Below are 16,435 nucleotides of genomic sequence, written 5' to 3'. Positions count from 1 at the left end.
ATAAAAACTTAACACATTAACTGTAAGTTAAGACTGACTGTTTTGTGCCAAACTACCAGGTTCATATAGTAACTTCTGTGGTTCACCCTGACAAGAACTGTGTTTCCACCCCTCTCAACTAATAATCCAATTTCTTACAACTAGTATGTGAAGTGCATGCCTGTGACATTTGGTGAAAAATAAAACAAATTTAAAAAACATATATTTCTGCCTATTTTTTATCCATATTCAGTTTAATTATGGTTGCATCCTTAATTATTTCTCCATGGGCTTCTGCTAATTTGTTTGGCAGGGAATTTTCATGTAGGAGGCTACTCCCTTTATATAGAACACTAGTCATCATACATGGTAGTTTTTAGGTCTCGCCTCTCAATGCGCATGCGCATTGAGCGGAGTGAGACTATAGGGGCTTAAACAGCGTTTAACCAAGCACACGATTCCACTGGCAATTCCTTGCAGTGCATGTGCTTTTTAGGTCATTGCGCAAGCGCAAGCCCTAAAAAGCGCGTGCACAATGCCACCAGCCGCCTGCCTGCCTGCCTCGCATTACCACATCAAAGGTAGCCCAGCCTCCCTCCCACAAGCTTATCAGCGTGTGCTCATCCCCTAATTATTCACGGCCGGCCGGCCGTACTTTCAGTTTCACGGCCGCCGGCCGTGTCTCCTTTTATGCATCTACTTTGGTTTACATTTCTCTTCTCGTGTTTCCCTTTGCTCCCCCTCCCACGGAGCCTTGTCCCTCTCCTCATTCTCCACCTCGTCTCTCCTTTCCTCCCATCTACTTTGGTTTACATTTCTCTTCTCGTGTTTCCCCCCACCTCCCAAACCATATCCTGAATGGCGGTAAGTGAGCAAGCATTAACCTACGTAGGAGACTACATGGGTCAATACAAATCGTGATGCACATCGTATGCCTTACATCGATGAGGTCTCGTGAACGTGCTTCTATCCGCCCGAGCTGCCTGCCTCCACATCAAAGCCATCTGTTGCTTTGCGCTCGGCCTCAGGCCAGCATTTCTCCTCCCCTAAGTATTCACTGCATGGCCGGCCGGCACATCAAAGGCTGCTGCTCCCCATGCGTCTCGTTTATTTATTTATTTTTTAGTCCCCTCTTGGAACAGACCTCGCCCGACCCCCTCCCTGTTCTCACAGTGCCTGCCTCCCTGCCCCCCAACCCAAAATACCTCCGGATGATGAAAGGCCCCTGTATGCTACCAAGGTCTCTCCTGTAGGCACCCCCTCAACTCCCCCCTCCCAACAACCCCCTGCCCGTGGAGGTGCCTTCCCCTGACTATGGAAGTGCCTTCCCAGTGCGTTCTTTCTTGTTGTTGGAATGTTTACCATTCATTGCAGTATTATCCTTGTACCTGTCTTGGGCACTCCGTTATAACTTGCCCACGTCACTTTCCTCTTGCATTACACTGTTTGCTACCTCTCATTTTATCTGCTTTAGATCCTTGCACAACAAGTACCACCATTGCCTACGTAACGTTTGTTCTTGTGTTTTAGCGTCTGCACTTTATTGCAGTATCCAACCTCTTCTTGTACTTTGTACACTTTTGTAACCTGCACCCATGTCCCTTATTCCTCCTACCGTGTACCGTTTGCTACCTCTTGCATTTGTGCCCACCATTGTCGTCCTGCCTCGCAAACTTAACCCTTCCTCCAAGCAAATTCCGCGCTACATAAAAGGCATTAAGAACTCTATAACCCCGCGCTGCACGCATCTCAGCCACCCTTCTCCTCCCTCCCCCACCCACAAGACTGCACCAACCTCCCAGTGCGTCCATCGTATCACCCGCCCCCGAGGGGCCCCTGTTTAGCTACGGCTTTGTTTCCTGTATAGCGCCTCCTTCTCTCTCCCCCCCCCCACCAGACAGCCCTTCAAATGCTATAGGTGTCACGTTCGCGAAAGTTATAACTATTGGCATTGTAAATGACAAAGCCATCAATTTAGGTATTTTAAAAACCAACACATAAATAAAATAATTGTCATTTACAAGACCAATAGCTCCAACTTTTCTAATGCGAGACCTATTGCATTTCCAATGCTTGTTTCTATTATTAATATACCAACATTTTGAATAATAAGAGATGGGATTGAACAATATTGTATGTAAATTTAGCACACATGTTTTACAATAAAAATGCAATGTAGCAGGGAGAGGCCAATAGTCTTCTGCTCATGTCCACATAAAAAAAAAATTCTAATACAAAATTGCCATTTTCTTTTAAGAGATTTTTACAGCTTGTTATGTGCCCACAAAGTCAACTATTTAAACACTTTCTGGTTGATGGCCCCTTCTGGTCTAAGAAAGACATGATTGCTCTATTAAACAGGCTCCCTGGCCTCTTTGTTCATAAGCTTTTCTAAAAGGTGAACCTATTTGGTTACTTCTTTTGGTTCTATAGACAGTGCGGTCATCAACATACCTTCTCTGTCAGTCCAAGTGTAAGAAGATGAATAGTCTTCCTAAACCTGTGATTCAAGAGTTATCTGTCATAAGATCCCTGTCAGTATTCAGTTTACTTCAGACAGTAATATCAGGAATGTTTTCCTGCCATATGTCTGCAGCTTCTTTTTTGTGCTAATAACTTACAAGACATTGTTATTTACTGGAGCGAAAATGGTACCACAATTATTTGCCAGAAGATAAAGCTATATATTCGCCTACCCTAAACAATTATAAAGTAGAAGTCAAGAAGGCACATGGTGAATTTTCTTCTGAACAATTGATAAAAGCTCAACATCGTAACAGTTTTTAAATTACTAACAACTTCTGCAGCTCTACCATCCATGCTTTAGACTGTGACTCCTTCTTTATAGAAACAATCGTTATTTATCGAGACCCCAGTAGTGAGTCTCTTTTCCCTGGTACCCTCTCATTCTCACCTGTCAGACCCGAAGCTGTTAAAATTTACTCGACTCTCTTCAGAGCCTGCAGCAAAACCGAAGCTGCTAGTTAGGCCATGATCAACCCTTTAACCTTGCCAAGGAAGATGTTTTCACTTTTCTGGAAACACATCATTATTAATCAACTCTTGTCATTTGCCACTTTGCCTTCTGCTTGGAAGCAGGTTATTGTTGCACCAATGCCAGAAGAAACCCTCAGCTGATTACGCTACTCCTGACAATTATTGTCCTGTTTCATTACTTCCCTTCATGTCCACAGTTGCAGAGAAAGAAGTAAATTACCAAATCATCTCCTTTATCCAGCTCACAAATATATTGAACCTGGTACAAGCAGAAGTTAGAGCAGCACATGGAACAGAAGTTGCTTTTGCCTTAATTCAAAATAGGCTGAACTGTGAAGATCTGCCACCCTGATATCTATAACCCTACACAATACTTATTAATTAGTAAATAGACTGTCAGGTATTGAAGACAAAGCCTTGCAGTAATTCTCTTCTTTTCTACTGGCCCACATGCAGACTGTGAAATTATCACAGTTTACTACTGCTTATCGAACTGTTACTTGTGCGGTTCCTCAGGGATCCTCCTTTACTCCAACTTTTTTGTAGATATATGTGGCTTCACTGGTCGTAGTTCCTTCCAGTGCTATGCTGATGACACATAAATTGTGTTGAAGCATGAAATGAACCAGGAAGCACTTGCTCCAATTTCCAGAACTGTATGGAGATTTGATACAGTTTGGATGAGCACATTCCCTTAAAACTGAATTCAGGTAGGACTGAAATGTTATTATTTGGTTCCAATAAATCCATCTCGTCAAACAAGTGGCAGCTCAACAAGTTGAACAAATCGCTTCAGCTCAGCCTGTAGTTTGGGTATTAATTTGTGTATTATCTTTGATAGTGTTTTATCTGTTTCAGTCCACATTTCAAAGTCACTAAACAATGATTTCTGATTTTTAGAACACTTTAGATTGTGTCTTTCCTACCAAAAAATGCTCACTTCACCATTTTTCAAGCAAATCATGGACCCAAACAGTCATTATCTTGGAAACCCAAAATATCTCTAATATCATTTACAACAGGTTAAAAATTGCATAGACCAACTCATGCTTAATCTGCCACACAACTCACAGGTATCCCCTTATTTAAAAATCTTACATTGGTGGTGGAATACATCAGTGGATGTAATGTTTTTTAATGCTACACATTTTCAAACCTACAATTTTATTATGCATCTGTCAGTGTGCATACACCATTGACGGGGGCCTATAGACCTTTACTTGCTGCACTGGTGCTCTTTGTAAAGTCTACAAGCATCATACAATATGATTTAAAGAACGAATTTGGTGGGACACCCCTCCCCGGGTATATTGGCAACCACACTGAATTGTGTTGCTTTTTTAATAAATGTTCTCAGTATGGAATGTTGATCTTCATATTGTTTGGAAATGTCTTTATAGCTCTTCCCAAACTAATAAGCTCAAATAATTCTTATCTGGGGCGGTCAGAGATAACTTTTGATTTAAGCATAAAGTGTTACCAGTTCTGAATGCTACAAGCCAAGCTGACAAGTGTCTGTGGCACTCCACCATCATCAAGTTATCATGCAGTGCATGTATAGAAGCACCTGATTCCAATTATCTACTTAAATGATATGGGAGCAGCAATGGTGCTCCTAATTTTTTCACACATCACTATTGAATGTTAGCTGGTTTTCTGTTTAAAACATTTGTATCACTTAGGTTAGATTAATATAATGTTAGACCTGGAGGAGGTCAAGAAAATGAGCATGTATTTCTTAATATGTAAACAATAACATGTAAGAAGGGCACACTTTCTTTTTCAAGCTTGCACACAAACTGTAAAGAAAATGGAATTAAAAAGTACACGTTACAGTAAGATTAGTCACATAGTGTACATAACCACAGCAATGAACAAGGAAATATGTTGCCAGCAGTCTGTGTAGTTCTAGCTACATCATTAGGGTCAAGTCTTGATCCTGTAATATTCTGTTACAAGTCAGAACTCTGAAGTACATGTGCACCATCACGTTAATTGCTCTTGCAACACAAATTGCCCCATCTTCTATTTACAAAATATTTAAAATATGGGCTTGGACTTAACACTACAATAGCGGAGCTGGAAAGAATTCCATCAAAGAAGGAGCCTGTGTAATAGCAAGCACAAACATCAGGGATCCCCATTTTTGGTATTTTTGAAATTGTGATGGTTAACAAGGAGAGTTGAGTCAAAGAAAGGGACTAGAGGCGTATTTCCCACTCAAGGGGGAGTGGGGAGGTCCAGCCTAAAGGAAGCCTCAGTAGGTACAATAGAAAAAAGGTTTTATGCTGTTCCGCTCTTAAAAGATGCTAGTTGGAGACACAAAGTGGCTGGATCTCACTGTAACCTAGAAAGGGCATAAGTGGGGATCCATATGTTGGATGATAATGCCCTCACACACCCTTTCAGGTGTCATGCTTCATCATCTGGGCTGCTCCTCGTTGGGGCAGCGGTGCAATCCCCAACGGGCTCCCTAAAAAGGGGCTTTTTGTCGGAGATCTTCTATCCAACTGCCGTATGGTGAAGTGCGGGTATGGGGCCGTTGTTGTGTAGATGCAGTGAATCCCCGTTGGGGATTGCACCACCGCCCCAACGAAGAGCAGACCAGATGATGAAGCATGACACCTGAAAGGGCATTATGATCCAACATATGGATCCCCACTTATGCCCTTTCTAGGGTACAGTGGGATCCAGCCACTTTGTGTCTCCAACTAGCATCGTTTAAGAGAGGAACAGCATAAAACCGTTTTTGTATTGTTAACAGGTGAGTGTCAGCCTGAGTGAGAATCATAATTAGCTCCTAATAGAAAAAAAAAGTCAGTGTGTTTGTAACTAGAGGACATTACCTCATATATAGACCATGTGATGGACCTAATATCAGGATAAATGTTCTCAAACCAAGACTTTGGGCCTAATTTAAAGTTTAATGAATAGGGTACTCCATTAGAAATAGGACAGAGCACCCTGCCTGCCAAACCCTTGGTCCGCGAGCCTCATTTAGATGCAGTAGAGGCCACTGGAGGAAGGGGGAAAGGCATTAAACGGCCCGCTCTATTTAGGGTGGACTGTGTAAAGCCTTTTTTCCCTGTCCTTGACCGCCAGGAAAATCCTAGTGGTCAGGGATGGAAAAACAAATAATGACTCCACTCCCTGGTAGAAAAATCCCAGGGTGAGGAGGTCATTAGCTTTTTGTTTTTTAGTAATACACTCCTGCTTTGGGAGTTTGGTACTGAAAACAATGTAAATGTAAAATCCAATGGTGGTGCTGTGAAAAACAGTGGTGGCTGTTCACAAAACTGTTGTACATTGAAAGATGACACTATAACAGTGGTTCCTTTTCAATGTGCATAGATGATCGCTTGGCCTGTAGTCATCTCTATATTAACCAGATGGCAGTCCGTCAAAGTGGATGATCTAATGTCCTCCGCCACCTTGATGACCAGGGTATTGTTCATGAAATTCTAAATCATGCTACATAGATGACATAGAGGGAACAGGAAGATCTTGATGGGATTTATTTAGAAAAAGGACGTGTGACTGAATTAGACAAAAAATAAACAAGCTGGTCTATCAGTGGTGGAGATTCTTGCAGAGAGGTGAGAAGGATAGAAAGGGTAGTAAGTCAGAGATACCATTTTGCAACTGAAGGAATTGCATATTGATAGAAATAATAAATAACAAATAATAAAAAGGCTAATGCTCTATGCCACAGTCAGACAGATGAGAGCAGGTAGAGAAATGAAAGTAATCCTGCTCGTCAACCCGAATTCTCTTTTTTTTGCTAAGCTGTATAAAGGAATGGAAGCAGTGCTTGCAAGGAAAACAAAAGCTCTGGAGGAATGAGGACAAAGCTTGACTGTTGACTTCTGATGCATTTGTATCTACTATGAATGTACTGGGACGCAAAATCCCTTTTTGCACTACAGAACATTTCAAACTGTTACAATCAAATATCAGTAAGTCAACTTACCTTGCAATTTCCGACGGTGAAAGCGTGGTGATCCCAAAAAGCTGTTCTTGATGGAGTTGAGTCGCGTCTTCCAGGCCACTCCGCCAACTCCCGGACTGGATGGGGGCGTGCCGCTGGGCGTTCCCGTCGGGCTGTCTTTGGGCGTGTGAACTGGGGTTCCCAGCGGGGTAGGGAGGGGGCTACCTCGGGGAGAAGGGTGGGGGGTCACCTGCGTCAAAGGGACAGATTTGGTGGCGGTTTTAGTACCAGGGAAGAAACGAGCAGGAAGTGAGGTAGGGAAGAAGGGTGGGGACAGAGGGGAGCGATGAGGTGGAGATGAGGAGTCATGCGGTGGGGAGGAGGAGGCCAAGGCCATAGGTAAAGGGTTAGACTTTATGGTGTGCAGTGGCTTCTCTCCCAGGCTGGTCTTAGCCGGCAGCGTCTGGGTCTTCGGATCTGGTGAGCGGTGCACGGCTTTGGACTGCCAGATGGCTCGGGGGTCCTCCCCATCGGCGGAATCCAGCGGCGAAGGGGAAAAAGTGAAAACGGGACTCTGGCAAGGAGGGACAGAAAATTGCCCAGTGGGCATTGATGTCTTGACAATGAGATGGAATAATGTGGCATGACATGGTATTGTTATCAATATTGCTGCACTCATGGGACATTGTTTTTTAGCCCTCCCACCTCGAAAGCAGCATTCAGCCACACGCTGGAGCATGAGAAGGTGGGCAAATCAGTGCTTGGGACTCCACACTACCAAGGTGCCATTCATTTTCTTTCTATCTCCTCCTAAAGAAATTGTGTCTTCTCAAATTTTTAAGACTACCCTGACTTGTGATTAAGCTGATTTCTTTCTCTATGCCTTTAAAGATCCTACTGTTCCAGTTCGCTATGTTCCCTCTGTAGCTCCAGTTCCCCATGTCTCTCTAGCTGTCTAGTCCTTTCGCCTACTATAACAACAGGCTGACCCGCTCCTAATAATACCTTTTCTCACAGAGGTGTGTGATGTGTCTTCACTATAGTCCCAAAGTCTCATGGTGTCATGTCTGTGCACACTTTCATCCAACTTTCTGACTGAAAATGGGTGTGAAAAGAGTCTGTTGGTATATATTTTGTCACATGAATTGAAGAGACTTAAGATTTGAAAAACATTCTAGCAGTTGTTGAAATCATGGCAGAACAATGTATTATTACACAATGTCCCATCACTCACCACCTCCAAGATCTGAGTCATGAAGGATAATCTATTATTTCTGAAAGTATTCAATCAATTAAATTTTTGTTTTTTAGGATTATATTTAGCTTCTGTATCACACCAGCTGATACATACTTTTGGAGACAAATTAATTCAAAACATAGGCTGAAAGTGATTGCGAAAATGATTGCCAATAAGTAGTCAACCAGCCTGAGGGAAATACTGAGATTTCCACTAGACTGGGCCATCTGACAAGTATATAGACATGGGGCTGGCAGTTGCAAGATATGCACATACTGTCCATTGAGCTGCTCAATCTCACCTATACTGAATTTTAAGATGCAAGTCTGACATATAACAAAAAGTAAGGCCTTGGCCTATTGTGGAAATCCCATTTTTCCATTAGTTGAGGCCACAGATCTCTACCAAAAGAATAGACTACTTTGCCCATGTCTTCATACCGTGTCTTGGAATTAATGGTAATGGGATGATGACCTCAAAATGGGTTTACAGTGGTATCGCTAGTCTTTTGTGATGCATCACAGTGTGACAACCACAACGTTGTACGTAGGATAAGGTCTTTCCCTACTTTGGGACAATGCAACACAGAAGGGGTTCTTTAGGATGACTTGACCCACCTAACTGAGCCAGCATGGCCAATGTAAGTGTAAACTGTAATGAAGCCATAGAGAAAAGCCACCTTGGAAATACTTACCCTGGGACTGCTGAGTGGGCTGGAGGATAGGCCAGTGGAGGCACCGCTAACAGACCGGGACCTGAGGGATAATGGGAGAAATAAGAGACAAGCTAGTAGACAAAGGTCAACCTTACAGATTCAGAAATATTGAGGAGTGCTCACTTTTGGAAGGAAACTCATTGTTTGCTATGATGAGGAATCTGTCCTGTGGACAAGTGGTGACTCTCTAGAGTTTATTTAAAAAAAAACGAATTGCTCCCCTCTGATTCAGTAGGAGACCCAATGTAGGAGGGTCTCTCTGTAGTAGAACGGATGTATTTTGTGATTTGTAAACCTTAATTTCCCATGTTGATGATATATTTTATATGAAACAACCTTGAGTTAAAGACATTGTTTAATAAGAGCCCCATGTAAATAAAACATTCCAGGGACTTGGTCACTTGGAACTGGGCCCCATTCAATCATTCCTTGATCTCTATCTTTTACTCCTATTTGCACTTTGTGATCAGAACAGCACTTGATCCATCAGTGGCAATATCACATCAAGTAATGGCTTGTTGGTCATGCCCACTATCTCTATGTGTGACCGCAGTCCACAGTCTGTGAAAGGGACAATATTCTTAATCGCCATTCACAACCTTTCTGTGGTCGGCTCCATAGTAGGGGAGCACCAAAGTGAGTTTGTGCCACTCAAGCCTCACAGGACTGAGATTGGGAGTGTCACTGGAGAATAAAGAGTAAAGAAAATGAGGTATGAAATGCCTTGAAGAACGAGAAAACCTATTGTAAAATGTCCTGATATGCCCATAATCTACCCGACCCCTGATGTTTGGTGGGCAATGAACATATGGCTCACCTCTGACTATGCTGTGCCATTTCTATCGCCCTGCGAGCTGGCACAGGAGAGCCCCCGTCCGTCACACTCAGAACTTCCATGGACTTCCTCTCTGGCCGACGCTTGCCATGGCGGTTCAACATTGGGGAGTCAACCCGCTTTCGTGGGGGGTCTGAGTGTCAAAAATCAAAGATCAACATTCGTAACCAGAGAATTCTTTTGAAAGCAGTACAACTTTATGATCCTCTACAGTGTAGACACAATCAGAGAGAGATTTTTAATATATGGATATTAACTGATGACGTTTTGCAGCTCATGAAGAAAATGAAGAATAGTGGTGGAAGCAAGATAGGAATTGAAAGAAGCTTTATGGAATAAACAAGCAGCAGTGGAAGAAAGGAAGGAAAGCAGAAGAACAGTGCTAGAAAGAAGACAGGAAAGAAGTAGGAAGCAGGAAAGAAGAAAAAAGATAAGGAAAATGAAGGACATCAGAAAAAATGTATGAAAAGAGGGAAACAAAAATGAGGTAGAAACATATAAAGCATGAAGGAGAGGAGAAGGAAGAAAAGTAGGGTAAAAGGAAGGAAAGAAATGCACAGAAGAGAGGAGTCACAAGTCCTTCCAAGATTCATAGCCCTACCTATATCATTTCTTGGAGGCAGATCTTCGTCCTCACAGCTGGGGTACCTCTCTTTCCGATCAAGAAGGAGGTAATAGATCATTTTCTCTTGGTTTTCGCTGAAGGAAGAATAAGGGATAAAAAGCACAGCTCTGATAAACAACAACAGGATGCGCATGGATAATGCCAGCAGAGTGATAAGTTGAAGCCTCTATTGAGTAAGATGTGTTTGGAGTCAGTACCTCCTCTGCAACATTAAAGCAAACATTTCATCCTCTTTGGAAGTGAAGTCCAAAGGCTCTGCAGGATGAACAGTTCACTGCCCCATTGGGCAAGAGAAAAACAGAAGATTTGGGCTAGTGGAAGTGGGGTCTAATGTTGGTGTAGTCTAGTAAAGGAGTAATATTATAAAGGAAAATGTGTGGTCTAGTGGAGATATTGTACACTGAAGAGGTGGGGGCAAGTAGAGGAGATGTCCTCTAGTAGAGAATATAGGATTTAGTACAGATGTGACCTAGTGCAGTAGACTAGTGAAGTCTCAGGCAGGTGATGTGGTCTATTAATGTATATGTGGTCTGGTGAAGGAGAAGTGGTTACGTGTAGGAGGTGTGGTCTGGTAGAGGGGATGTGACCTAGTGGAAAAAGTGTAATCTAGAGGAGGTGCAGTGTACTAGGGAAGAGGGGTCTTCTGGAGAAGGTGACATTTTGTGGAAGACGTAATTCAGCAGAAGAGGTATTATTTGGAGGCTGTGTCATCTCACTGTGGAAATGTTATAAAGAATAGCATATTTGATCTAATGAAGTTGTGTAAATTAGGAAGCTAGATCTGCTAGGGTATAGGTGGTCTACAGAAGGGTCTGTCGAATAGTGGTAGAGAGTGCAGCAGTGTGCTTTAGTGCAATAGGTATCATTTAACGGATCAGGTGTTGTTGACTGGTGGAAGATGCGATTGTCTAACCTAATGGCAGTGTATGTTAGTGGAGGTGGTATGCTTCTTACATTTAGTAGGGAAGTTTGCTCCATTGCAGAAGGTGTGCTGAAGTATCTCATGTACTGTAAGTCAATGTGTTCTCTCATGGAGCAGAAGGACAAGTGTGCTGTTGTGGTCTAGTGAAGAGAGTGTGTTTTTATGTTTCCAGTGGTTCAGGTATGCTTTTGTGGCCCAGTTGAGGAGTAATCATGTGTGAGTGATTTGGTTCCTGGGAGGTGTGCTTGTGTAGGCCTGAATTACAAAATAGGCAGAGGGATCTAGTTTGTATTCTTGTGTAATCCGACCTGCACTGAAATGAGTTCTCTCCACCAGGGCACGTGGTTGCGCTATGAGTTAGCTCAGATCCAGAAGATGTTGTAACAGGTGAAACATTCAACATTGGCTCAAACCACTGCCCAGGATTTCTCTACAGAAAGACACTCAACCCTCAAGGGGGTCTTCTTGTTCTGTTTCAAATGCCGAGGTGCCATGTGTACCTGCAGAGGCACTGACAGCGCATCTCTTGCCTGGGACTATATCCTATGTCTGCCCATCTGTCTCTTTTGTAATATGGCATAGGTGCATGGGCAAAGGCATTCGGTCAGGAGCACGGGCCAAGCTACCATGAAAATGGAGAACATCCATGTCATACTACGCTAGCATAAACAAATGCCTGTGGAATGTGTTTTACAACGTCTGCGGTCACTTCTATAAAATCAAAGGGATCCAAGAGCACAGAAAACGGGTTGCAAACACTCACTCTGCTCTTTCCCCTTTTGATAATATGGGACTTGTTAACACCCAAGAGGTAAGGTCTTATGGTCAGGAGGAGGAGATGTGTTTCTGAAGCTTAGTGGAAAACCAAGAAAACACTGCTGTAGTTTTGATTCTCCACACTGACCACATGTGAGATCCTGTGGCACCAATTAAGACTACTGGGATCCATTTTCTTCAGATGCAGTTATTGGAAGGGCTTAAACTGAACAACCCACTCTCTGTGTTAAATGCTATAAAAAAATGCCTTGTTTAGAAGCGCAACGTTTTGTCCTGTAGTTTTAGCCCTTTTGCATTCAAGTCCCTACTTCCCCTGTAACCTGACCGTACCACAGGTGGTCCTCAAGTATCGCATTGGGAGTCGCTACTCACTCGTCATTCTGCAGCTCCAGCTTTAGCTTTCCCTTATCCCTGAAGCAGCCCAAGGAGTGCATGCTGTCCAACACATCAGGATCGAACTCACTGACCGAGTGGATCCTCCGGATGGCCACTTTCCTGGGGGTGGGCTGCTCGGGCTCCGGCTCATTCTTTCCACCCCTGAAACCAAAGCAGCAGCATGTTGAACAAAGATGGCCCTGGCCCATAGCCCTGCATGAACCACTTACTCACCAACAACACTTAAGGTTATAGAATAAAACAATTCTCAAGTACATCAAGTTAGCCAATTTTCTTTCTTTTTGCAGTACAAAGCATTTATAGGACAAAGTGTAGTTCCATGGAAAATGCTTACAGTGAGAAAAAGTGTACTGTGGAAATTTGGGGATATTTCACTGCGGGGTAAACACTGACACTCTAGGCGTGGATATGTCTGCCCACGGCAATTGTCCCATGCTATTTATTATTTACACGGGTTGCCCCAGCCTATTTATTATTTACATGGGTTTCCCGCTTGTTCACCCGCTCCCTATTGCCATCCTGCCGACTGACATTTTACCACCTGTATACGCTATTTTTTTTGTATGTAGTGCAGTGCAGGTGGCGAAATGCCCCATAGGTATGAAACACAAAGCGCAAAGGCAGCATACCCTATGTGACATAGCATAACACAACATAGCATAATGTAGTTTATGGTCCTCTTCAGGAATTGAGGAAGATTTTTCTGTAAGGACACAAGCAGACAGCCAAAACACCACATAAAAGAACGTAAAAAAGTAAAAGGGCCTTTTGGTGCATGATGTCACAATATGTTTGAAAAACCAGGCAGGGTTCATCAAACAAAGGAACATTCTAGAATGCTTATTATTGATAATTGTTAGAAATGCAGGACTAGACAAAACAACTGTTATAATTTTCACCAGAAGGTTCCTTTAGTAAGCGGTATACTACCTTCTTACTGTAAGGCCGGCATGGAGGACGTTGTGGGTGATATCAAAAACAGGATGGTCAGGATACCAGGCTTTGCACCGAGGTCTCTAAAAAATTAGCTGTGCTAGCGTAGAGTATGCTTCACCTACGCAGCGCAAACTCTATTGGCCTCTCAGAGCAACACGCCTGGTCCAGAAGACCTCACTATCAACTGAATCAACTCTAACCTTTGAAAATGGAACCCTGCTTGCATGGACAGAAGAACATCTGAACCTGAATGATGTCCAAGTGAACAGAGAGAGAGACACACTCGGACAAATATCCCAAGTCAGGCATTTTATTCCATAACTGAAAGCTGGCGTGGATGACGTGCCGACTGCACACACCTAACTTTAAGGCAGTCTGCTGTGCGTGGTTCTAGGTTCTGTCCCACTATGCTGGTATGGGCCAGTCAGCTTTACAAGACCGACTGAACCAGTGAACTTTCAGGGCCCAAACTAGCCTGGCAATATGTGTTTCCTTAAAGCTGTGCTTCAACCTACATCTAGACTACTGAAAGGGTTTCAAGGTAGAGGGACACAGTTTTTACAATTGTCAGCTTCTATTTAATAAACAACTGCATTGTGGGAGCTGCAGTCTTCACATTTTCACACTTCAATGAAGGACCAGATTATAATGGTTGGTAAAAGAGAAGCCAGCCCTGGAAAGAATGGCACCACCATGCCAACTCTATAACACCGTAAACTGAGTTTTCAAGAATACGTGCTACCAAGAACGAGAGCAGGAGGGCATATATGGAAACATCCCTGCTCTGTAATTTCCAGGCTAACTAGTTACTCCTCATAAATATAATGAAATATCCGATCTTCATGGGCATATGATTCGCAATCAAAAAAGTATTAGACTACTTTTAGAGCGACTTTTGTTCAGTGATTTCCTGAAGCCCACATAACATAATAAGATATATAGCGGTGGCCGACCAATGTTCACCACTGGAGCCAAGAGGAGAGAAGTTGGCCTAAAAGCTAGGGCGGTCGTCCTCGAACCTGGGGAACTGGGTTCGAGTCTTGGCACCTACACTGAACATCGTGTGATTCTGGGCAAATCACTTAATCTCCCTGTGCCTAACAAATAAAAACAAGCATTTACAATGCAATGGTCTCGGCATTCTTAAAGTTAGAGCTATTGGCATTGCTCATGACATTATTTTTATTTATGTTTTTGTTTTTAAAACATAAATAAATGGCATTGTCATTTACAATGCCAATAGCAAAGCAGGAGAGCAAGCACAACCAACAAGGGGGAGGGGGCAGGAGAGCAAGCACAAGCAACGAGGGCGCAGGGGCAGGAGAGCAAGCACAAGCAATGAGGGGGCAGGAGCAGGAGAGCAAGCACAAGCAACGAGGGGGCAGGAGAGCAAGCACAACGAACAAGGGGGCAGGGGAGCAAGCACAGTGAAGGGGCAGGGGAGCAGGCACAGCGAGGGGGCAGGGGCAGGAGAGCAAGCACAAGCAACGAGGGGGCAGGGTCGGAAGAGCAAGCACAAGCAACGAGGGGGCAGGGGCAGGAGAGCAAGCACAACGAATGAGGGGGAAGGGGCAGGAGAGCAAGCAACGAAGGGGCAGGGGCAGGAGAGCAAGCACAAGCAATGAGGGGACAGGGGCAGGAGAGCAAGCACAAGCAACGAGGGGGCAGGAGAGCAAGCAGAACGAACAAGGGGGCAGGGGCAGGAGAGCAAGCACAACCAGCGATGGGGGGGCAGGAGAGCAAGCACAACGAACGAGGGTGCGGGGGCAGGAGAGCAAGCACAAGCAACGAGGGGGCAGGAGAGCAAGCACAGCGAACGAGGGGGCAGGAGAGCAAGCACAAGCAACGATGGGGGGCAGGAGAGCAAGCAAAAGCAACAAGGGGGCAGGGGCAGGAGAGTAAGCACAAGCAACGAGGAGTTAGGGGCAGGAGAGCAAGCACAATGAATGAGGGGGCAGGGGCAGGAGAGAAAGCACAACGAACGCGGGAGCAGGGGCAGGAGAGCAAGCACAACGAACGAGGGGGCAGGGGCAGGAGAGCACACACCGGTTCCATGCCTCTGTGCCCCAGCTTGTACATAAGTGGCATTGCACGCCTGAACAAGACGGGCAGCTGCAGTAGTGTCCCCCTGCTTTCAAATGGTAGGTGCCAGGCTTGTGCGACATGTTGCTGCAGTGCATTTTGGCCTTGGCCACGACTGCCCTGGTCGGGTATGCCCCCTCAAGGGGAGACTGCATCTGTTTAGCACTGCTGGGGGAGCTGCTGCTGTGCATACTTCACCATTCCTAGTTCTGCGATCATCGCCTAAGGCTTGTGCAAAGCATACCTGTTGGTTTGCGCTGCTTCTGGTTGTTTTTGCCCGGTTACTGAGAGGAATGTGCGGCCGGACATGCCCGGCAGCTGCTGCATCTGGAGGGAGAGGGGCTCTCCTCCTCCACACGAGTCCCAGCTGCTCCAGACCGGGCTGAGTAACCGGAGGTCCTTCCGGAGTCTCCCTCGCCCTGTGACGAGGCCTGCTGCAATGTCCTGGGCGAGGCCTGCGCCTGCCCCGGACAGGGAACGCTGCCAGTCGGTGCTGCCCGAGCCACAGTGAGTGAGTGCCCGTGGCCCTGACGATGGGCTGGGGCACGTGAGGGACTCCTGGGCATGGGTGCTGCAGCGTCTGAGCAGGCCGGAGGGCCTTCAGTGCACCCGGCATGTGCTGCCGCGGCCTGACTCATGGAGCGGCGTGGACTGGGTGAGGGTCTGCCCGTGTGAGGGCCCCTCAGCAGTGATGAGGCTGCAGGGCTGTAGGGAGGACGCATCCATTCTATGAGCCAGACGAAGATCCATTTTACTGTGAGTTTTAGTATTGACTGCAGGGGCCTACCTCCCGCAGGTCTGTCCTCAGACATCACACCGCTGGTGAAGACTAAGAGGCTGGGTGTGCAGAGAAGGAATGCGGGGCGTGAGCTAGAGGGAAACGGTACATTAAAAGTAAATATCGCACGAGGTGCCAAGGATTCTTGAAAGTATGGATAATAAAGGACCTCAGTAGGAGATTATGTAATATGCCCAGAATTATAGGATGCTGAGCCGACTTCTTCCG

At 45.0% G+C, this 16,435-nt stretch overlaps 1 protein-coding gene across 1 annotated transcript in view; it reads right to left on the bottom strand.

Moving 5' to 3' along the window:
• Positions 1-16,435, bottom strand: part of BRSK1 (BR serine/threonine kinase 1) — a 435,735-nt gene that overhangs the window by 27,378 nt on the left and 391,922 nt on the right. Inside the window, exons 10-14 of the mRNA XM_078650957.1 lie at positions 12,388-12,552; positions 10,293-10,390; positions 9,674-9,824; positions 8,836-8,896; positions 6,947-7,478 (exon numbers count right to left, since the gene is read on the bottom strand). Of these exons, the coding sequence (XP_078507083.1) occupies positions 6,947-7,478; positions 8,836-8,896; positions 9,674-9,824; positions 10,293-10,390; positions 12,388-12,552 (1,007 nt within the window). The remainder of the gene's footprint in view (positions 1-6,946; positions 7,479-8,835; positions 8,897-9,673; positions 9,825-10,292; positions 10,391-12,387; positions 12,553-16,435) is intronic.

This window comes from Lissotriton helveticus, chromosome 7, assembly GCF_964261635.1.
Source record: "Lissotriton helveticus chromosome 7, aLisHel1.1, whole genome shotgun sequence".
NCBI classification, from domain to species: domain Eukaryota; kingdom Metazoa; phylum Chordata; class Amphibia; order Caudata; family Salamandridae; genus Lissotriton; species Lissotriton helveticus.
This window is presented reverse-complemented; position numbering and strand designations above follow the sequence as displayed.